This window comes from Octopus sinensis, linkage group LG12 (assembly GCF_006345805.1).
Source record: "Octopus sinensis linkage group LG12, ASM634580v1, whole genome shotgun sequence".
Lineage (NCBI taxonomy): Eukaryota > Metazoa > Mollusca > Cephalopoda > Octopoda > Octopodidae > Octopus > Octopus sinensis.
Window position 1 is genome coordinate 66,521,299 of NC_043008.1, and position 23,948 is coordinate 66,545,246.

Genomic DNA, 23,948 nt, shown 5'->3' on the forward strand with positions numbered 1-23,948 from the left:
CTTCTGAAGATGGTAGGGAATAATTAACCACAGAATATTTGTTTCTTACTTAGATCAGATCAGGCTGATTGATCGCAAAAAAGTTCTTTCATTTCTTCAAAATTTTGTGATTTATGTTTGCATAAGCTAGTTTTGTTTTGTCTTGAATTAAATGAAACAAACTTTTCTGATTAGTTTAAAAACCTTCAAGAATATCAATTGTGGGTTTTTTTTACCCCCGCCTTAAAACATTGTAGACAAACAAAATTCAATAACAATTATAGTGGATGTGTCTAGAACTTTTAAATATTGTAATGGATTTTTTGGGGGTGGGGGCTGTTTTCTATGTATCACAATTTTACATTTAACCTTTTAGCAGTTAAACCAACTATATCTAGCCCAAATAGTCTACATGTTTTGTGTTCAAACTGACCTGATCCAGTCTCTCCCACTTACCCAACATTGCCATTCTAAAAATATCCAATCACTTTATCAAATCTTGAAAGCTACATGATAATGTATGATTAATTCAAAACAACATGAATAAATAATTATGACATTTAACAGAAGAATCTGAATGCTAAAGGGTTAATGGTTTATTGTAGAAATTTGACAGACATTTTAAAAAAAATTTCAGTTATAAAATAGAAACTTTTATTTCGTAAAGTAGTTAAATAAAGCATCTACAGTGTTGAAGATGCTATATAAATATATATATGTAAGGAACCCCTTCAGACATGAATGACCATGGGATTGCACCTAGAAAGTTACCCTCCCAGGCACAAGTCCAGGCAAAGTTGTTTTGTGGAAGACCAACAGTCGTCCATGCATACCAGCCTCGCCTCTCCAAGGAAAAGGCCAATACAACTTGGCACCTGTGACGTCGCAACTCATTTCTACAGCTGAGTGAATTGGAGCAACATGAAATAAAGTGTTTTGCTCAAAAACACATCACGCAGCCCAGTCAGGGAATTGAACTCACTACCTCATGATTGTGAGCCCGACACTCTAATCACTGAGCCATGTGCCTTCATTATATGTATACACAATACAATACAATACAATACAATACAACGTGAATAAGGTTTAAGAAAAATCATCTCTTTAATTGGTGCTTAGCTCATTCAATGCATTACCAATGAATGTGTCTATTGTGCCAGCTTATTTAGATACAGAAAAAGGTATAAAATACCAGTGGAATTAATATATCAGAAAATATAGGCTAAAACAACATTACTAAAGGCCATCGAAAATGGGCTAAATTCAATGTGAACTGTATATATATATGCAATTCAAGCACACAAAACTTCACATTTATTATTTGGTGTCAAAATTCTTGTTGCACCAACTGTGACCTGGTCATTCACACAGTTCCGCTATAGTAAAAGTATAACAGTAATGATGGAAAATAAATGTTTAGGTGAAGTTCACAGTTTTTGTGTGTTTTTGATTGGTTAATAAGTGTCTTCCATGCTATAATTGCCTGAGTTTCAACACACTATTTCGGATCAAGTCTCTTGTTAGACAAATACATCTCGAAAATAGTAAAATAAAAGTTATTTAACATTTTAGAGAATTATTTTTGTTTCGAATTCTTTTATGTTTGAAACTACTATTAATCTGTCATAAGACTTTATTTGGGAACTTTTAGTCAAAAATCTTTTTTAATAATAATCTCGTAGACAAAAATCTATTGAAAATTTCTTATTCAAGAAGTTTTTATTTATAAAATCATGGTCAAAAGTTCTTAGTCAATAAATTCTCTCCGTCCTATTATACAATGCCTGATTCTTCCTGAATTTACTTTGCCTTGTTTTTCACCCCCTCCCCTCCCTATTCCCCCCACCCACCCATTTCAGCATCAAAACTTACAAATTACGGGCAAAAAAATCAAATACAATAATTTTTATTTAATTTTTGTTTTATTTTTAAAGATTTCATTGAGAACAAATATGAAAAACATATAAATTACATCTGTTAGTCTTGTTTCACATGTCATAAACAAAAAGAAAATATATACACAAAAAAAAACCTTGTAGATTGGAAACAGTAAACAAATTAATTATTATTATTATTATTGTTATTATTATTATTATTGTTGTTATCATTATTATTTTGTATTTATTATCTGTTGTTGCTATTGTTAGTGTTGCATGCATCAATTGAACTAAGAACCTTTAGATTTTAAGTTAAGCTGTGCATGCCTCTACAATCTGTTCTTCTACTCTTTCCCTCTCTCTCTCTCTCTCTCTCTCTCTCTCTCTCTCTCTTCGTTTCTTTGTATAATGTATGCTCAATGTTGTACACTGTTTCTAAACAATGAAGACAAATGTCTTCTTTACAATGTGTTGTACTGGGAATAAACCAGACTCACGTATTCTACAACTCTGGAACTGCCTCTTGTTTTCTTTCTTTACTTTTCTGTTTGTTGTGTTTTATTCTTCATTTTCTGTCTTTTTTGTTGGCATTTGGTTATTTTCAATAGGTTTTTAATTACCAATCTTGTTTCAGTTGAAGCGTTTGTTACTTTCTTTTTAGCAATTGCAGAAAGAATCATTAAACTCAGCTTAGAATCACAAACCTGAAACATTTTCTGGGGACATTTTTCAGAATCTCTGATTCTTTGTTCCCTTCAGATTACCTCAATTCCATGAACTATTTTAAATAGGTTTTAACAAGAATATATATATATATTTATTCTTGTTTGTTCCTTCTCGAGCCATGCCTGGCTCATAGGGCCGGTTTCCCGGTTTCCTTGGCATATAGGTTCCCCACCTGCGATCCATCTCAGGTGAGCTGCAAGATGCAGGAGGAAAGAGTGAGAGAATGTTGTGGCAAAAGAGTCAGCTGAAGTTCACCATTGCCTTCTGCCAGAGCCACATTGCTCAGTCTGAGATTCGAACCCACGAGTTCGCTGCTCTAATCACTAGGCCATGTGCCTCCACACACACACACACACACACACACACACATATATATATAATATATATATAATATATATAATATATATATACAGTGAATTCAAAGGTTTGGCTGTCACACCATCATTAGACTTCATATGACCATAAATAAGTCTGTATGTATACATGTTTGAGTGTGTATGTGTTTGTATGGTAAAAGGTGTAAAGGCACTATATATATATATATATTGAATTGGCAGAATTGTTAGCACACCAAGAAAAATGGTTAGTAACATTTCAACCAGCTTTACATTCTGAGTTCAAATTCCTCCAGTGTCAACTTTATTTTTCATCCTTTTGAGGTCAATAAAGTAAGCACCAGTTGAGTACTGAGATTGATGTAATCAACTTACTCCTTTTCCCAAAGTTGCTGGCCTAGTGCCAAAATTTAAAATCAATATAGATTGATAGATAGATAGATAGATAGATAGTAATCTCTTCCACAAGAATAAATTTGTCACAACATAAATCAACTACCCTATTTCCTATTTTCCCTCTTGGTTAAAGGATCTCTTTTGTTTTGCAAGTGACAAGGCAACCTCACTCATGTTGGTGCCATGATAAATGAACACTGTACATTCTGTAAAGTGATTGGTATTAGGGGAGGCAACCAGTCAAAGTAACTGCACTAAAATGGAGACACTGGAATATGATATGATCCACTGAGTGATTGGATTCTGTCAAAACATCCAACCAACACCAGCATGGAATGCAGATAAAAAGCTACCAAACAGAACATGCCCACGTTAACAATGTCATACACACTACTCATGTAAACACACACACACCACACACAACATATATACTTATATGTATATATAACATACATGTGTGTGTATATATATTTGTGTACATATGTGTGTATGATGATATATATTTACTATAATTATTTTTGAGATTTACACTGGCTTTGTTCCTGTTATCAAATGCTGTGACAGTGTGAATTGATTAAATTGCTATTTAACCCCTAGCTGAACCCTGATCTTGTATACCTATGATCCAAGGTATTCCAACCATGACCATTTGATCTTTTTTATTTTTTCTCTTTCAGACTTAGGTGTTTCTAGAACTACTTTATCCAATGTGCTCTTCATGTTTTATTTAAGATAGTAGGTTGTGTGTTATGTAAGATTGATTTGGTTCTTATTTTTAACAAGTCAAATGAGGATAGAAATGCCCTTATTGGCTTGTACACTGATTAAGTTTATCATAGTGCTGTTATGACAAATTTTAGCTTTACTACTGGTGGTCTCTAGCTGACAAATTCTAGATCCCGCAGAAAGAAAAAAGCAATGAAATTCTCTATAACTTTCTTGCCCCCCACTCATTATTAATAAAGTGATAAAATATTGTTTGTTACTATATAATTCATTTTTCTTTACCTTGGTTTTGGACAAGTTTAATTCTTTAGAGTTTAAATCAGCCATGTCTGGGTCAAATATCCCGGCTGTTTTATGTTCAAACTGGCTAGATTCAGCCTCTTACTCCTACCCTGCAATGTCATTCTAAAACTAAACAAGCCCTATTGAAGTCTTAAAGGTACAAGATTATTATGATTATTTCGAAACCATGTGAATTAGCAAGTATAACATTTGACAGAGTAATGTGAATGATAAAGGATTAAAAAATTGGAAACCGTCTAAATATTTTTTCCCTTTGAAACATGACATTATGTATCCCCCACCCCCAGTTCTTCAATCCTTCCAAGCCCTCTCTTGTGAGAAATTTTGTGGAAGAAGTATTTGGATTGGAGCTAGGAAAATCGTCTTTCCCTTTTTCAATCTTCTCAAGCTTTCCCTTATAAGAAACTCCGGTTATATATTATATGTTATTCCCTCTTGTCATGTAACAATTCTTTGTGATTGAAGAGGGTTTAAGATTTCTTGAGAAGAAGCACTTAGATTGGAGTTTAGGATTACTGGTTTCATATTTGGTCTTATGGAATTGAGACAACTGGAAACATAGTGCATGGCAGACATAACTTTTGACTAGATGCTGGCATATGTAGTGGTGTATAATTTTCTGGTTTAAGCAGTGGCTTTCCAAGTAACGGGCCTATAAACAGAGAGCAAAGCTCACTGAACGATGGCATTTTTGAGGACTATTGGTAAGTGATTGTTCCCATTCATGGTGGATGGTCATGGTCACTAAAGTAGCTTAAGGGACTAAAACTCAGACCTGTGTTATTATTTTAAATTATTGCTGTTAATATTGTTATTGTTGTTGTAGCATCTTTTTCTTTCTGCATGCTCTGTGTCAACACTACCATTGGTGGTGTTGACTGGAGGCTTTGATCTCAGCCTTGCACTCAGTTATACAATATCTGTTGTACCCATATTACAGTGAACTGCACCCCTTCTCTCTGTGTATCTATCTTTCCTCTTTCTCGCCCTTCTCTTTATCTCCTTTACCATATTTATTTCAACACAAAGGGTTGACATATACTTCACTGTATATGCAATAAACTGTTGTTCACTATTGTACAAGGGTAAATGTCAAATACTATCATATTTATATCTGGTTTCCATTGTCTTTTACTTGATCAACATTAACCAACTGGAAATCACCTTTAGTAATGTGAAATTTAAACTCATATCTTTGATTAAAATATCTTATTATATGACAGATAATATAAGATATAATAATTATATCTTATTACATAAGATTTCAATGTGTAAAGAAGTTTATCTTATGTTAAGTTAGTTATTTCATTAAACATCCCATAATTTTTATTACATTATTATAAATTTAAAATTCAAAGATTAAAGCTTTGGAATACCTGTAGGAAGCTTCACAGTATCTGGTAGTCCAGCATTTCAAAGTCATCAAGGCTGGCATTCCTTTCTACGGAGCTGAAACCTAGGCTAAGAAAAAGCTTCAAGATCGCTTTGATGGTATGTATGCCAGACATCTCATGAGCACAAGACCTAAGAGGAGATTTATGAGCCCATTCTACCCATGTCTATTACTGTTGCTCAATTTAGAGTAGACTTGCCTAACCACTGCTATTGTACTGGGCATCATATGTTATACTTTGGAGACTTTTTTACATCTTAATAAATGGCAAAGACCACCCAGCTATGTTGATAGTATTGGCAGATGCACACAACATTGAATTGAGAATCTACAAAAGCTAAGAAGAAACAGAGATTCTTGGTGTAACATGGTCAAATGCATCTCAGTTGCAGGGCTTGAAGAAAGCACAGATACAGAATATATTTTTATAAGAAATATCATCACAAAAGGGTTGAATTTCTTCAAAGCAGAATGTATTTTTGTTAAAAATATGGTCACAAAAAAGGTTTAATTTCTTCCACAATTATTGTAAGCAATAATTGAAACAATTATGATTTATGCATTTCTGACAGTAATTTTACAGAAATGGTACAATGCCAGGTTAAAAGTTTTCCACCAGTGATTCCAAACCTACAGCCCTTGTGTAAAAATTTACACTTGTATTCTTCAAAGTTTAAATTTTTTATTTCAAAATTTCTGCTAGAAGCTACTGTTATTGACAAATACTATAAATATCTTCCATCTTTTCATCCAAACTAATGAAACTGGCAGAGATCAATTTGAAAAATGGAAACAGGACCTTCTTCAAGTTTGGCTCCTTAACTTGGCCCTTTCATATTATTAGTTTAGTGTCTACTCTTGTAGAGAATTTAGCAATGTCTTCCTATACTCTGAGTATGGCTCATTGAGGTTTACTTTAATTAACCATTTCCATGAGCAATGTAAGTACCAGTTGTTATACAACTTCAAGTATTCTCTGACTGAGCAGACCTATGATTGAAGACATTCTATCTCTGACAACTTTACCGTTTTTCTTGTATTGCAATTTTAAGACAAAATTAGCTGATGTGAATTTCTGTTTTCTAAATTGAAAGGAGCTCCGGCTGCTGTTTCTTGCTAGACAAGCAACCATGGACAGCTCTTTGTTTTGGCACCTTAACTATAATTAATATTCTGGTGTTAACACATTCACCTACACATTGTTCTTATTTTACTCCTGTGGATAATAGAAATGGTCGCTTCATGCTTTGAGAGAAAAGAATGAAGAAAATATTTCTTTTACACACTTTTACTGGTTGTAGCTAATTAGTGGTGGCCATGCTGGGATATTTAATATTTTTTAATTTTTCCTTTCATTCAAATTTAAAGTTGTTTTGCTCTTTTTATTTTCTTTGTCTTTTCAATTTCTAATTATTTTTCAATTATTTTTCAGAATTCTCTAGATATATTTTTATAGTTTCAACAAACTTATCAGATAGGAGGAAAATACAGATATTCCCTAACATCTCAAATATGTCTTTTATTTTCATTACCTCTTGTTGTAGGAGCAGCTATAGCCCTGTACTTGAGAAGTTGGCATACAATGGGATTATATGCCACTTTGGTCAAAAATTTTTTGTTTTCCATGGTCTTAGTCAAGCCAAGGCTATGGTAGAAACACTTGGTGCTGCACAGTGAAATTTGGAAGATAAAAACTGTACAGAAGCCTGTAGTGTGAGTGCACATGTGCGTGTATGTGTGTGTGTGCAATTGTCTCTGCTTGTCTTGCTTGGACTAAGGTAATATCGTTTGTGTTCTGCATAACCAACATGTCCAGCAGCTCGGTGAAGACCTGTGGAATAAAGGACCTTGCTTGGAAACCCATCAGAATTGGCACCAAGAAGTTCATCCAGCTGTAGAATACTACAACATGAACTTTTGTCCAACCCATGGAAGCATGGAAAAAGGAGACAAAACACAAAACAAACCAAAACTCAATCACAGATCAACTAATCTATACAAAGAACTAATTGCGTATAGATTACTTCTATTGATTGGTTGATTTATATATTGACCTGATCATATATTGATCCACCCACTAACAGAATTAACCCTCCTATAGGAATGTTTGTGGAGAATCTTTCTGAAAACTCTCCTCTGAACTAATTCTTGTTGGCACAGACCATTTCTTGTTTGCTTCATTACTATTTTCTTTGGTATCTTTCTGACATTATGTTGAGAATCTAACTTTTATTGGTTATTTTAAGATAGTTGAAACTCCTTCTCATGTTTATCTTCACTATCTCTTCTAATCTTTATTAGTTTGCTTGCTATGAATTAGTCTATTTCTCTTTTTTTCTCTCCCCTCGACATTTGTGTGTGTGTCTAGATAGATAGACATAGATATACAAGGGTCAGCTGAAAAGTTCATAGGCTAACCATGATTCTCTCAAGAGACATGGCCAAATCAGATTTATTTTTCAACATACTCTTCCTTGCGGTCCACACATATCTTCCATTGATGCTGCAGTGCTTGGAGCCCATTGGTGAAGGAGCTTTCTTCCTTGGTCAAAAAAGTCATAAACAGCAGATATTAAGTCATCATCACTGCAATACTAGTTCTTAGCCAAGTGTTGGGAAACAGATGACCAAATGGGCCCAAAATAGAATAGGGAGGGTGATCAGCCAGTTCAAAGCCACAGTCATGGAACGCAAGGATTTGTATGCTGGAGCATTATCCTCATGAAGTAAGACACCTTTTGTCAGTTTTCCTGGGCCACTTGTCATCCATCACCATGTGGTGAACAACTCTCCATTCCCCTACTAAATTCAGCTGCCCTCTTTTGCGTTGTTGATAAAGCTGTGTGCCATCTCCTAATGTAGCAACCATGTCAGCATGAATGTCCTTGGAAGTTAAACCCTTTTTCTGCAGTACTTCATAACACCATAACGCCAAATTTTGCCCATTTTCAAGAGAAGTTGTTATCAGTTACTTTTGAAGTATTCTTTGAACAATCAAGTGTCAGTTTATCTGGAAAGAAACAATGCAGTTATTTATAAGGGGAGTTGAAATTTATGCATGCAATATTTCATAGCTTTAGCATCAGTTCTTCATTGTCTGCCTACGAATTCTTCATATGTAGAGAGAGATGCATGAAATCCTCATTCTTTGTTTTATCATATGCTTTCTCAGCTATACACACACACACACATATCACAGATTCTAACCTCCATTCCACTCTAAATATTAATAGTTGGTAGGTGTGCTACGTAGCTCTCATAGAAAATTGTATAGCTTATCTTTTATTTGTTTCAGTCATTAGACTGTGGCCATGCTGGGGCACTGCTTTCAAGAATTTCTAGTCGAGTGAATCAACCCCAGTAGTTTTTTCTTAAGCCTAGTACTTAATCTATCAGTCGCTTTTGCTGAATCACTCAGTTATGAGGACATAAACACACCAACGCTGGTTGTGATGCAGGACAAACACTCCCTCTCTCTCTCTCTCTCCTCTCTCTCTCTCTCTCCTCTCTCTTTCTCTCTCTCTCTTTCTCTCTCTCTCTCTCTCTCTCTCTCTCCTCTCTCTCTCTCTCACACAAAGTTATACACACAATGAGCTTCTTTCAGTTTCCGTTTACCAAATCTGCTCACAAGGCTTTGGTCAGCCCACTGTACCATACAGTGGGATTGAACCCAGAACCATGTGGTTGGGAAGCAAACTTCTTACCACACAGCCATGCTCATGCCCATATATGTGAATATAAAGAACTCACAAATTCATATGTGATAAGCAGCAGGTTTGGTAGATAAAACAAGCAAGATTAATAGACCTGTATTTGGCATACCTACACAAGTGTGCCCCCACTTGATTTTGTTTCCTCATAGCTTTCAGAAAATGGGTATTTTTTAGTGAAATTTTACAGATGGTATATAATATAATTATGTCAGAGCTTGGTGTGAAAAAGTAAAAAATTAGTGGGTATACGCACAAACATACTGACATCCATTACATATACAGCTAAAAATGAAACTTGAAATTTTGAAAATAGTGTAATATGTGTATGTGAGCACAGCACCAATCTTTTTTTCTTTTCACATTGAATTCTGATATAATTGTAATCTACACCATCTGAATGGTATTTTTAATAAATTTCATTAAAAACTGTGTGGTAAGTAGCTTGCTTACGAACCACATGGTTCCGGGTTCAGTCCTACTGCATGGCACGTTGGGCAAGTGTCTTCTACTATAGCCTTGAGCCAACCAAAGCCTTGTGAGTGGATTTGGTAGATGGAAACTGAAAGAAGCCTGTCGTATATATATATAAATGTATGTGTGTGTATATGTTTGTGTGTCTGTGTTTGTCCCCCCAACATCGCTTGACAACCGATGCTGGTGTGTTTACGTCCTTGTAACTTAGCGGTTCGGCAAAAGAGACTGATAGAGTAAGTACTAGGCTTACAAAGAATAAGTTCTGGGGTCGATTTGCTCAACTAAAGGCGGTGCTCCAGCATGGCCACAGTCAAATGACTGAAACAAGTAATAGAGTAACAGAGTATTTTTCAGAAAGGTATGAGGAAACAGTCAACTTGTGTGAATTATGTGAAACTCCTGTCTCTCTCTCCAACAAAATTCTTCACAACGAGTTCTGGTATAATCAAAATCTACACCTTCTGAATAGTATTTTTTATAAATTTCATTAAAAAATATCCATTTCTCTGACAGATATGAGAAAATAAAGTCAGCATGCCTATACTTGTGTAGTTATGCTCTGTATTTATTATTTTCTGTCTACAAAATTTACGCAAGTGACACGAGGGCATGGCACTTATCAAAGGACAAAAGTTAGTGCTTTGTAGCATAGCATGCTTTAAATTATCTGTATGGTAGAATGATGTTTATGTGTGACCATTGTACAATGCATAATAATATTATATGAATATTTTCCATACTCGCCAAGTTTACTTGCATTTGGTTATTCAACAGGAGTGGGGCTGCATTAATTTATACAAAGGAAAGGTTGACAGCAATTTTAAAGTTTTGGCTAAAAGGTGTTGAGTGACCCATCAGTTTAATGTTAGATTGTTTTTGTAACTTTACATAAAAACAAACATTGATAAAGATATATATTGTCACAATGAGGATATTCAAACCTCTTATAAGGATATTTATCCAAGATACACTGGTTTAATATATAAAATTTTGAAGAGATAATCCTTAAACGAATATATTATAGAGAATATCGTAAGATATCAGACATTATTATTGAGTTAGAAAACAGTGACCTAATGAATAAAAATTCATTTATTAATCAATCAACATATTAGCCAACAATTATTTCATTTCTCCAAATATGTTGATTAATTAATTTGTATCCATTAAATCTTTGTTTTCTAACTCTCTCTCTCTCTCTCTCTCTCTACATATATATATATATATATATACACACACACACACACACACACACACACACATGTACAGTCAAAGGATAGATTGCAATTTTCATTTTGTAATACCCTTTTTTTTTAACCATACAAACTGTTACAAATATAAAAGAATACTTGGCTATTGCTGTTGCTATTACTACCACTAATTATTACTATTAACATTATTATTACTACTACTACTACAACAGCCATGATGACAACTATGAAGATGATGAGATTATTTCAAGGCATTTTCTATTGTTCCTTTTTGATTGTTGATGTTCTTGTTCTTGAGTAAACCAATGTTTTTTGTTTTTTTTAATTCTTAACCAAATCTAGTTTATTTCATTTACATAGCATATGTTCTGTGGAATGGCAAGAATTCAAAACCCTGACATCCTCTAATTTCTTATTCCCTAAAACTGTCTCAGGCATCTTGGTTCTTTGTTTATATTTTCAACTTTGTCTTATTTGTATTTTAATTATTTCCAAATTAATATAATTACTGTTTTAGCCAATCTAGCAGATAACCTTGCTTTGTGATTTAAGATTGTTTGTAGTGCTTTCAAATGCTGATAAAATTAATTTGTTGTTGCTTAATAAGTCTTCTTGATTAAGTCTGGCTTACAGCTTCATCACAAAGACATATGACTAAAGGCATTCCAACTGTGACCACCTCATCATATATTTTTTTAGATATTGCATATGAAGGACTACATTTTCCACCATATCATTCTGTTTAAGATGATAGGGTGTGGTTTGGAAGGTTTGGTTGCTATGAGTGACAGTTCATGTGACCATACAGATGCTCCTTCATCAGTCACATTACTACAACTATTGTTTGTCAATGCAGGCCACACCTCTACAGTTATTATGCTGTGTCTGTCAATGCAGACCACACCTTCACAGTTATTGCACTGTGTCTGTCAATGCAGGCCACACCTCCACAGTTATTGTACAATCTCCCTCTAGGCAGGCCATGCCTTCACAATTATTGTGTTGTGTCTGTTAATGTAGGCCACATCCCACAGTTATTGCATTACTGCCTATGCAGAACACACCTCCACAATTATTATGCCTTTCTACACAAGTCCCACCTCCATCATTGTCTTGTCTATTTAGGCAAACCACAGAAATCTGTTTCATTTAGAATTAGCAGATGTAAATAAGTGCCACCATGTCTTCATGGCTAGATGATTGGCATTACTTGCACCAGCGGTGTAATGCACAGAGCCACCAATTCTAGGGTTATGGAATCAAACTTTGCTCTTGCAATTGTGCCAGACCCTTAAGACATTTAAAGCATATTGCAGTTTCTGTGAGTCTGTCTAGATAACAGCAGCTATCACTTTGAGTATAAAATGATAGCTACTGTTATCTAGTATTAACAAAAGCACCTGACTGTATATATGTACATGTATGTATATATGTATGTATATGTATGTATATACATATATATATATACACGTGGCACGTAAAAAGCTGGATGGCTTCTGATGATAAATGTATTTAAAATGAAGCAGAAACCAGGGGAATCGTGTTGGAGCTTCTCCGAATCTCACTGAACCTTTTGTAAATCAAGTGTAAGTATGTATGTATGTGTGTGTGTACAATACATAGACAAGTGCATAACACCTGTACACTTTTCTCTTATGGTTTATATAAACTTTAGGTAAGGTACTCTACATATATATGCATATATCAAAGCTGTGGCAGTTAAGTTATGGATTGATATATAGTTTTAGGACAATCTCCACACCTGTCATAGCTTAATGCAGTTACCTGACTGTAATGACACACAAACATGTTTATATCTATATGCCTACATGTATATAATTTCTAAATTTGTATCTTTATGTGCTCCCACATGGCCTCAGACTCAACACAGAGGCCTACATCAAGTGCCTGGAGGAAATAGTGCTGCCCCGGGTCAAGAGGGTGATCCTATGTCTGGCAACAGGACTCTGCACCATGCCACATAAGCAGGAGAACCCAGTCATGGCTGTCAGACAATTTCTGCGACCACACCACCCCTACAATCTGGCCACCTAACTCCCCAGACTGCAATCCCTTTGATTATTATGTATGGGGTGCAATTGAGTGAGAAACCAACAAAACTCCTTGTCACACCAAAGATGAAATGAATGCAAGGATTATGGCAGCATTCACCAACTTAAAGAAGGAGACCGTCCAGAGAATTGCAAGAGATTCTGTAGTCATCTGGAAGCCTTGGTTGAAGTCAATGGCAATTTTATTGAATAAATTTATGCTTTAGTATTTCTAGATATATATATACACACACACACGTGTATGTATATATACATATATATATATACATATGTGTCTGTATATATATGTATATATGTGTTTGTATATAATATGTATATATGTGTTTATATGTATATATGTGTCTGTATATATATATATATGTTGGCCTTCTTGCTTAGCCAGCGGGGTGGTGTCATTTGAAGGCTAAAACAATGCAAAGCGCATGGTGACCAGCGATGTGTAGTAACATCTGATAGCCTGGTCAGTCACAGTGATATATATATATGTATGTATATATATAGGTGTGTGAATGTATAAGGTGTGTATATATATATATATCTATATAGGTGTGTGTATATAAGGTGTATATATATATATATATATATATATATATATATAGGTGTGTGGATGTATATATGCATATACGTACAGGTATATGTGTGTATATTTTCCTCTCTGTGTGTGTTTACACAATTATAAATACTTCTGTTTCCATAATTTATTAATATATATAATCTAACGAAGTTGCTCCAGTGCAAATGATGCTATAAACAATGCAGCTCATAAAATGACAGGCATAAACCCATTATACAGACAAAGTCACCTACATGAACTGAACCTCATAACCCCCTTACACCTGGCAGACTTGTCAACTTTAAACTGGCAAATTAAAAGCATTAATCTTACAAAAGAAAGGATATCTTTTTGGTTTGGATCTTATTTTTGAAGCACTGGGAAATTTAAAAATAATCTTTTTGCTGTTACAGCTCATGCAAATGGATGATCATAGTACACCTGTGCTTCTACCACATACCTTTTGTCTTCGTCTTTTAATTGTTTCAGTCATTGGACTGCAGCTTTACTGGGCATTGTATAATACCCTTTAGTATTTAAACTGACCATATACAACCAAAATATTCCACCTGCTTTAAGTTAACACTGACTGGATCCTGCCTCTTACATCTACTGTACAATGTAATTCTAAAAATAAACAGTCACATCATCGAAATCTTGAAGTTACAAGATAATGCATGATTAATTCTAAGCAATGTAAATAATTAAGCATTACATTTGCTCGAATAATCTGATTGTTTAAGGGTCAAAAAGTTTAGTCAAACAAATTAACCCCGGTATTTTGTTTTTATCTTGAAAAAAACTTAAAAACCTTGTACTTATTCTATTGGTCTCTCCAGCCAAACTGCCAAGTTATGGCACATAAACAAACAAATGCCAGTTATTAAGACATTGGGGACAAACACACACACTCACTGGCTGTGTGATAAGTAGCTTGCTTACCAACCACATGGTTCCGGGTTCAGTCCCACTGCGTGGCACCTTGGGCAAGTGTCTTCTACTATAACCTCGGGCTGACCAAAGCCTTGTGAGTGGATTTGATAGCTGGAAACTGAAAGAAGCCCGTTGTGTATATGTGTATGCATGTATATATATATATATATATGTGTGTGTTTGGGTATGTGTGTGTATATGTTTGTGTGTCTGTGTTTGTCCCTCAACATTGCTTGACAACCGATGCTGGTGTGTTTACGTCCCCATAACTTAGCGGTTCAACCAAACAGACCAATAGAATAAGTACTAGGCTTACAAAGAATAAGTCCTGGGGTCGATTTGCTCAGCTAAAGGCAGTGTTCCAGCATGGCCACAGTCAAATGACTGAAACAAATAAAAGAGTAAAAGAGTGTACCAAATTCATTCTTAATGCATTGGCCAGCCCAGAGCTCTAGTAGAAGTCATTTACCCAAGGTGACACGCAGTGGAACTGAACCTGAAACAAATTGGTTGCAAAACATGCTTGTTAACCACCTCTTGTGCATCAATTGTTTATGCTTGATGCACCAATGCACAACTTGTTTTCTAAATATTAAGTGTGATGTTCTTCTGAGAGTAACAAATCCTCTCTTCTTTCCTACTTACTAAAACTTTCATCTTTCCTAAGTTTACTTTGACCTCTCAATTCTAGATTTTTGCTTCCAAGTTTGGAATTCCTTCTTTAGATTTTTGACAGATTCTGCTATAAGAATAAGTCATCAGCATGTAGGTGTCCCCAAGAACAGCTGGCCTTAATTTCCTGTTATAGTCTGAAGAACTGTGATAAAATAAAAAAAAAGCTGGGGTGTTGAAAGTGCTTAAGCATAATGAAAATGAGGAAAGCTCTGCTGTGGTGTGTGTATATATATATATATATATATATATATATATTATATATATATATATATATATATATATATATATAGTGTACTGTCCCATGTAGGTAAGATCAACAAAAAAGTACTCTATCTGGTGAGAGATAAATATTTAATTGTGCTAGGACATCAGATATGTTAAAAGCACTGTTTGGCATGCTCTCAGCACATGAAACTAATAGTAGCAAATAGATAAATAAATATATACATATATGTGTGTGTGTGTGTGTGCATGCACACACACACATTGTAAAGAGACTGAAAAGAGAAAACCCTTGAAAGGCTAACTCCAAACTTCAGTAGTATTGAGAACTATATCAAACACTAAAGTGGTCATCCTTGCAAGATACTGATGGTCACATCCTTCCCATTAAAATCAGTACTGCAACATCTTCAGGATCAAAGGGTCACAGAATTTCAGTATCTTGTCAAAGAACTCAAAGAATCTACATGGAGTGGATGCAAAATGTATTCAAGAATCCCCTGGAAATTATGTATTTGATATTCCAGATAAACCAGCTTCACAGCAAGAACTGCAACTGAGGATAGTGTTATCAATCTGCCTCATTTACCAATAAAAAGGGCTTATAGGGACAACAAGAGCAATAACAGGTGTGGTACCACAGCACAGCATGTGTGTTTCATAGATATGTTTTACATAGACACGTACACACATTTATATTTATATATACACAGACTACCTATATACACCACATATGCACATACATATATACACGCACATATTTATATATTGATATATATTTATATATATTTTTAAAAATGTATTATACATACCTGTATGCGTGAGTATGCATATGATGATAATATATATATATAGACAAGTATAATATAAAATATGTAACGTTTTGAATTTATTCCTTGTTTTAAAGCCTGTTGCCAAACAAGAGGAAGATGTACGCAAGAGTTGTGTGATCAACACAGGAAACTTGAAATCTTTTATTACAAGAAGACGGTGGAAAGTAAGTTTGAACTTAAACTTTATCTAAAGACTTCTGTTTTCGTGTCTCAAATAATTCTAATTTATCAAACAATTAGCCACTATTTTAAAGATCAAATAATTTCATTTTTCAATATTTACATTGACACATTATAAATTTGTTTCATCTCTGATCATTCTAACTGACTATTATAGTAGCAATAGAAAAGATAAAGATTGGTGGCAGTGCTCTTGTTCATAGGAGTTCGGAGTGTGTCCATTAGTGATTGAATGACAGTTGATCAAGTGGCCCTTCTCTGGATGTGATCCAGTTTGTCTGTGTGTCCAGCAGCACTATCAAAGATATGGGAGCAAATCTCCATTGTGGGCCTCACTTAAGTCTTATAATTTCACCAGCTGTTGGAGCCTGAAATATTTTCATACCTTAAAGAGAAGAAAAGCTAATCTTTGGGATGCAAATCTTTCTATGCTAACTAAAGATATGCTTTTTTCTAAGAGAGTGCCTCAATCATAATAAGGACCAATATTTGAAATGACTGGGAGGGGGTGTTGCTGAGAGGCCACTTCTGTTTAGAGGGGATGTATTACAGTCTTGTTTACTTAATATATACATTATATATACATGTGTATATTTATACATATATACACACAGTGTATGTATAAATGTGTGTGTGTGTCATCTGAAGTAAACATAAGTACATATATAGACCTAGACAGTTTATGCAATCAACCTTTTGGTCAACTATACACATCAGCAAGTTGAGACAGTTCTGATTAAATAGACAGACCTGTCAACAAAGACATTGTCACCTTCACCATTCTGACTGTTATTGAACAGTAGTTCTTTAAGGAACATGTTGGCTAATGTGCCCTCACTTTTTGAAATAGTAGAAAAGAAAGAGAAAGACTTGACTCCTTTCTTCTCACAGGTCAAGTAATAGCATTGAAGCATTTTCATTTCCTTGATGGTATTGTCATAGATTTCATTTCTGTTGTTATTGGTGATGGTTGTGGTGGTGTTGCTAATAAGCAAGAAATATCTTTTCAGCAAGCCTTCAAGATCATACTGCTGTGTAACCGATTGTTAAAGTCCACCGTCTGTGCTCACCCCAAAGGAGGAGAACCTACTGAAAAACAGGTAAGTTCTTTCTAGTGTCTTTTATTCTGTAAATCGTTCAAATACAAACTACTAATCTTGTCTTACCTTTTATCCCTTCACCTCTCTCCTCTCCCATATTGGTTAGCGAACTGACTTGAGAGAGTAGGGAATAGGTGGTTCATGGAGTATAATTATGCAAGATCATCAGTAACTCAGACCCTACAGCACTTTGTATTCAACATCCTGTATGCGAGAGAGCATATATGTATATGAAAACTGTGTACATGCATGTGTGTTAAAAGATACTTACATGTGTGTGCAACCCTTCAGCATTTAAACTGGAAATATCTTACCCATATCTATTCTGTTTTATGTTCAAACTGATCAGATCCAGTGCTCATACATGCTCTATAATGTCATTCTAATAGTTAGCAGTAACATGATCAAAATCTCAAGCTATGTGATAATGCATGATTAAGTCAAATCAGTGAGAATAAGTAAGCATTGCATTGGATAATCTGAATGCTAAAGGGTTAAAAATGACTTTGTGATCATACATATTAAGGATTCTCCTGTTGTACAAGATAAAGGAGTGGTCCTCAACTTCTTACTTAACAACCTACACAGATGATTTCTTTTATAGCAATCATTCCCTTCATCAATGTGAGATGAAGTGCTTTGCTCAAGAACACAATACACCCAGTCTAGGAATTGAAACCACTATTTTGTGATCATGAGTGCAGCACTCTAACCACTAGGCCACACACCCTCACTAAACACACAAACACACACACAAATGTATGCATGTGTGTGTGTGATATTTGTATTCATTCTTCTCCATGTGATGCAGTAAACAGTTTGAAAGTAATTGGACCTGAGGATTAGCTTAACTGCTTTTGTATTTGTTACAAGTTATGTAAGACATAAAGTTTAGCTCAGAAACATATGTAGTCTTTATCTACCTTTGCCATTCGTTACATTTTTGATTTTTATTTATATATTTACCATTTTTTGTGGCTAAACCATTAGTTGTGTGGTGACTGTCAACTTATTGAAATTTCTACTGATTTTGATATAGGACGAAGTGTATAAAACACAACAATTATTAAACTTTCTTTATCGTATATTATCCACTTTTTGTCATCTATATAAGCTGTCTACATGCTTGATGCTTACTAAGTTCCTGACCCAGACCTTTTTGGATTATACTACCCTATAATAATATATGAAAGTAAAGATGTGTAAGTGGTATGCCACTTACTTAGATCAACTTTGCTTTCATCATATCAGGGCTGATAAAGTACAAATTCGATAATAAGTCTCTCTCTCTCTCTCTTCTTTTTATCTTTCTTTCTCTCTTTCTGGAATAAATTAGTTTGGTCAAGTCTAGGGAGAGATGAGCCATAGCAGGTCAAATAGTGATCAAAAAACACTGGCTGTTATTACATGACTATTATGATGCTTCAGGAGTTGTGGGCCTGAGGCAAGAGAGGGTTTTATTTGTGTGTGCACGTGTACGTGTGTGTGTATTTGTATTTTTATATCAACACAAACACATGTATATATATATATATGTTTAAACATACAAGAGTTATGTATATATAATGTTACTACTGTTTTGATGTTCTCCATTCTGAAACTTCAACATAGAATGAACCAGTTCTATGTATTATCTCAGTGATTTTTGTGGTGTGATGCCAGAGCACTCCCACCCCTGCTTAGCCTTCTTAACCCCAACAACCTCTGAGATTATCTGTCTATGTATGCATACTTGTGTGCAGGTATATGTGTGTGTGTTATGTGCAGTAATAAAGATCTACCTATACAAACTGTTCAGAATAAACAAACCATGACGATTTATTAATTTCATCAAGCTAGGAGGAGGAGGAGACAAAGGAGAAGGAGGAGGGAGAGAAAGCTTCCCACCCTCCTTCCTTTCTCATGATTGTCTTCACTTCTGTATTAATTGTATTACTTTCCATCCACAGTTTGTTCATAACTCATTTTAATTAGTGTTTGCTTGTGGATGTGAGGCCAAAATGACTGACACGTTTTGATGATGATGATGATGATGATGGTGATGGTGATGAGGAGGAGGGGGATCATGAGTGAGGATGATAATGATTGAGGTTTATGGTGGTGGAAATTGTTATTTATTATCATTTGGTAGATTCATCATTCAGAACATCAGACAATTAAAATTAGTGGTGTTTCTTCCAACCCATTACATTCTAAGTTCAAATCCTGCAAGGTCAACGTTGTCCCTTTTTTTTTTTTTTTTTTTACTCATTTGAAGTGTTAAAAGAGTACCCATCAGTTCGTAGAGATTGATGTAATCAACTTCCCCATACCTTTTTGAAGTTACTAGATATGTGCCAAAATTAGAACAAATTATTATTATTATTGTGACACGTAAAAAGCACCATCCGACCGTGGCCGTTTGCCAGCCTCATCTGGCACCTGTGTCGGTGGCACGTAAAAAGCACCCACTACACTCACAGAGTGGTTGATGTTAGGAAGGGCATCCAGCCGTAGAAACATTGCCAGATCAGACTGAGCCTGGTGCAGCCTTCTGGCTTCCCAGACCCCAGTTGAACCGTCCAACCCATGCTAGCATGGAAAGCGGACGCTAAATGATGATGATGATGATTATTATCATTATTATTATTATTATTATTATTATTATTATTATTATTATTATTATTATTATTATTAAGGCAGTGAGCAGGCAAAATGCTTAATGGCATTTTGTCCGTCTTTCCTTTGAGTTCAAATTCCACTGTGATTGACTTTGTCTTTCATCCTTTTGTTTGTTCCTTCTTGAGCCATGCCTGGCTCATTAGGTCCGGTTTCCCAGTTTCCTTGGTGTATAGGTTCCCCACCTGGATGGGACGCTCAGGTGGGGGACCTATACGCCAAGGAAACTGGGAAACCAGCCCTGATGATATTGTGAGCTGATTCAGCAGCTTTTCGGCCTAGCTTGAACTGGAATAAGAAAATTGTGCGAATTTGCTTTTTGCCCATGTTATATTTATATTCAACATTCCGGAAAAAAATGGCCTAATTATTCAAAAAGAAAAAGAGTAACACGATTAGATAGAGCGAAAAATGGGCTTTAACATGATATATAAAGTCAAAGTAATTTTACGATAATTAATTTGAAAATACATCATTTAAAACCAAAATTTTAAATTCGACAAGAACTTTCTTGACAACCTAATATAAATATTTGTGTGTATGTGTGTGTGTGTGTGCATGTCTGTGTTTGTCTCCTATCATCGCTTGGCAACTGGTGTTGAATTGTGTATGTCCCTTATAACTTAGTGGCTTGGCTAAGGAATAAGTCCCAGGCTTAAAATAAAAAGTACTGGCGTTGATTCATTAAGCTAAAATTCAAAGCAATGCTCCAGCATGGCCACAGTCTGATGACTGAAACAAGTAAAACATACTGTTGTTGTTGTTGCTCTTATTATTTACCAACAGAAAACAATTTCTGTCTTTCACTGTCTCCTCTCCTTCCCAGTTTGCCTTCAAAATTGAGTCATTAAGGGGTTCAGTTACTCAGACATAACAAAGCCTCTCAGCCCTACCCCTACTTCTACTTTACCAGTTCTGTCTGTTTCCCTCCAACATAACTGACACACGCCTCCAAACTTGTCCCCTGTAACCCTATCTGCCATGACCCACTCCACATCATCAACTCCTTTAAATCGCTTTCAGGTGAAAAGGGAGATCAATATTTGTGACTCAATTATATAATTATATAATTTGTATTAATTTCCTCAATCAGAAGGTGTGTGTGTGTATGTGTGTGCATACACCAACTACTTGATTGAGGAAGCAAATACAGATTGAACTCCCCCACCCCCCACCCAGACAAACACACAGTCTTTCTTCAGTGTCTCTCTTCCTCAACACTAATATTACCTGACCCCCCCACCATTACCACCACCACCACCACTACAGCTAAATCTACTCATTTGTTTACATACACCCGGAAAGTGATTACAAGTTTTCTTTTGAAATTCCTTCTACGTGCCTTCTGTCTTTCCTCCTCCTTCTCCTCTCCCTCCTCCTTATCATCATCATCATCATCATCATTATTATTATTATTATTACCATTATTATCATTATTACCATTATTATCATTATTACCATTATTATTATTATTATCATTGTTGTTATTATTATTATTATTATTATTATCATTATTATTATTATTATCATTATTAATATTATTATTGTCATTATTATTATTATTATTATTATTATAATTATTATTATTATTATCATCATCATTATTATCATTCTTCGGACAGTGGAGTTCCTCAATTATCCCTAGAGGACTTCCTGTATGAGGAGGACCACATCTCTATCATCCTCCTCCCCACCCTTTTTTTAAAGCCTTTGTATGTTATGAACATGTCCCTTCTTTTTCAGTGTATACCATATATACTTACTTTCTTTTTTTTTTTCATTTCATTATATGTAAACCCCCTACACACACACACTTTATGTCTGTATTGTGTCCCCCCCCCTCGTCCTTTGCCCTTGTGGCAAATAAATGAAATTATCATTATTATTATTGTCATTAAGGCAGTGAGTTGGCAGAATCACTAACACGCCAGGCAAAACGCTTAGCAATATTTCGTTTGTCATTACGTTCTGAGTTCAGATTCTGGTGAGGTCAACTTTGCCTTCCGTCCTTTCGGGGTCAATAAAACAAGCACCAGTTGAGCACTTGGGTTGATGCAATTGATTTACCCACTCCCTCAAATTTTAGGCTGTGTGCCTATAGCAGAAAGGATTATTATCATCATCATTATCATTAATATTATTATCATTATTTTTATTATTATAATCATTATTATTATTATTATTAAGGTGACGAGCTGCAGAATCGTTAGCATGCTGGATGAAATACTTGGCAGTATTTCACCCATTGCTACATTCTGAGTTCAAATCTCACCAGATCATAAAGATGAGAGATCATTAGACAGAAACTTAATATGAACATAATGGACAGATGAGATGCAAATGTAGATATTATATATTAAACAAATAATTGCAGAGGTATCAAGTTGTTGGTTCAGGTAATGAAGGTCATGGAGAGGGTCATAGCCCAACAGTTGAGGCAAATGAAATCGAAATCAAATTTGATGAATAACATCCATACTAGTGAAGCGCTAAGACTACCATATGAGTGTGATCGTTGCCATAGCAACAGACTGGCCTCCGTACCAGTGGTACATAAAAAGCACCATTCGGGCGTGATCATTACCTGCGTCACCTTACTGCCACTTGTACTGGTGGCACGTGAAAAAACATTTGAGCGAGGTCGGTGCCAGTGCCACTGGACTGGCTTCTGTGCAGGTGGCACATAAAAAGCAACATTTGAGTGTGGCTATTGCCAGTACTGCCTGACTGGCCCTCATGCTGGTAGCACGTAAGAGCACACACTATACTCTCGGAGTGGTTGGCTTTAGGAAGGGCATCCAGCTGTAGAAACTCTGCCAGATCAGATTGGAGTCTGGTGCAACCATCTGGTTCGCCAAAGCTCAGTCAAATTGTCCAACCCATGCTAGCATGGAAAGCGGACGTTAAACGATGATGATGATCATGATATACACCTTCCAGTTCACTTTTTATACATATATATATTTTTATGCCTGTTTTGTTTGGGCAAACTTTTTTTAGAAGAGTGCTTTGTCACTTGTTACAGTTATTTTTATTTGTTATACACACATACACTTAAATAGACAGATAATTTGTTTACATTGGTGGGACTTGAACTAGATAAAACAATAAACAATAATGTGTAAATACTGGGTTAAAAACCCCTTTTGTAAACATGACAGATATTTTACCATTTGATCAAAGCAATCTTTCACATTTCTCCATCCATCTTAAAAGTTTTGTTCTTGCCAGCAAAAAATTGTATCTTGTTTTTAACCCAATGTTTATATGCTGTTAATTATTGCTTTATTTACTTTGAGTTCCACTGATGTAAACAAATTATTTCATATTAATGACTTGTAAGGACACTGTATTTTGTTACACAACCGTAATATACTACAAAGTATATAAAACATTTTTATAAGTCAATACCATGTTCTACTGTGTTAGCAGTGCTTTACATCACTTGGTAAGGTTATCCCTACAAATTTCCCATTTTTCATCTTTGATTTCATTGTTTGTTAACATCTAGCATCTTGCACATGAAATGTCATAACAAAATCGGTGCTGGCTATAATTTCTATAGAATATCATTATTATCATCAATATC

The 23,948-nt window shown here is 35.0% G+C and overlaps 1 protein-coding gene across 3 annotated transcripts in view; it reads left to right on the forward strand.

The window, feature by feature from the left end:
* The window catches only part of LOC115217861 (death-associated protein kinase 1), a 337,561-nt gene that overhangs the window by 187,233 nt on the left and 126,380 nt on the right, over positions 1-23,948 (forward strand). For all 3 annotated transcript variants that reach the window (XR_005001521.1, XR_005001520.1, XM_029787571.2), the window contains exons 8-9: positions 16,496-16,585; positions 17,612-17,701. Coding sequence is in view for 1 of the 3 variants with exons in the window: in XM_029787571.2 (XP_029643431.1) it covers positions 16,496-16,585; positions 17,612-17,701 (180 nt within the window). In the remaining 2 variants the exon portion in view is untranslated. The remainder of the gene's footprint in view (positions 1-16,495; positions 16,586-17,611; positions 17,702-23,948) is intronic.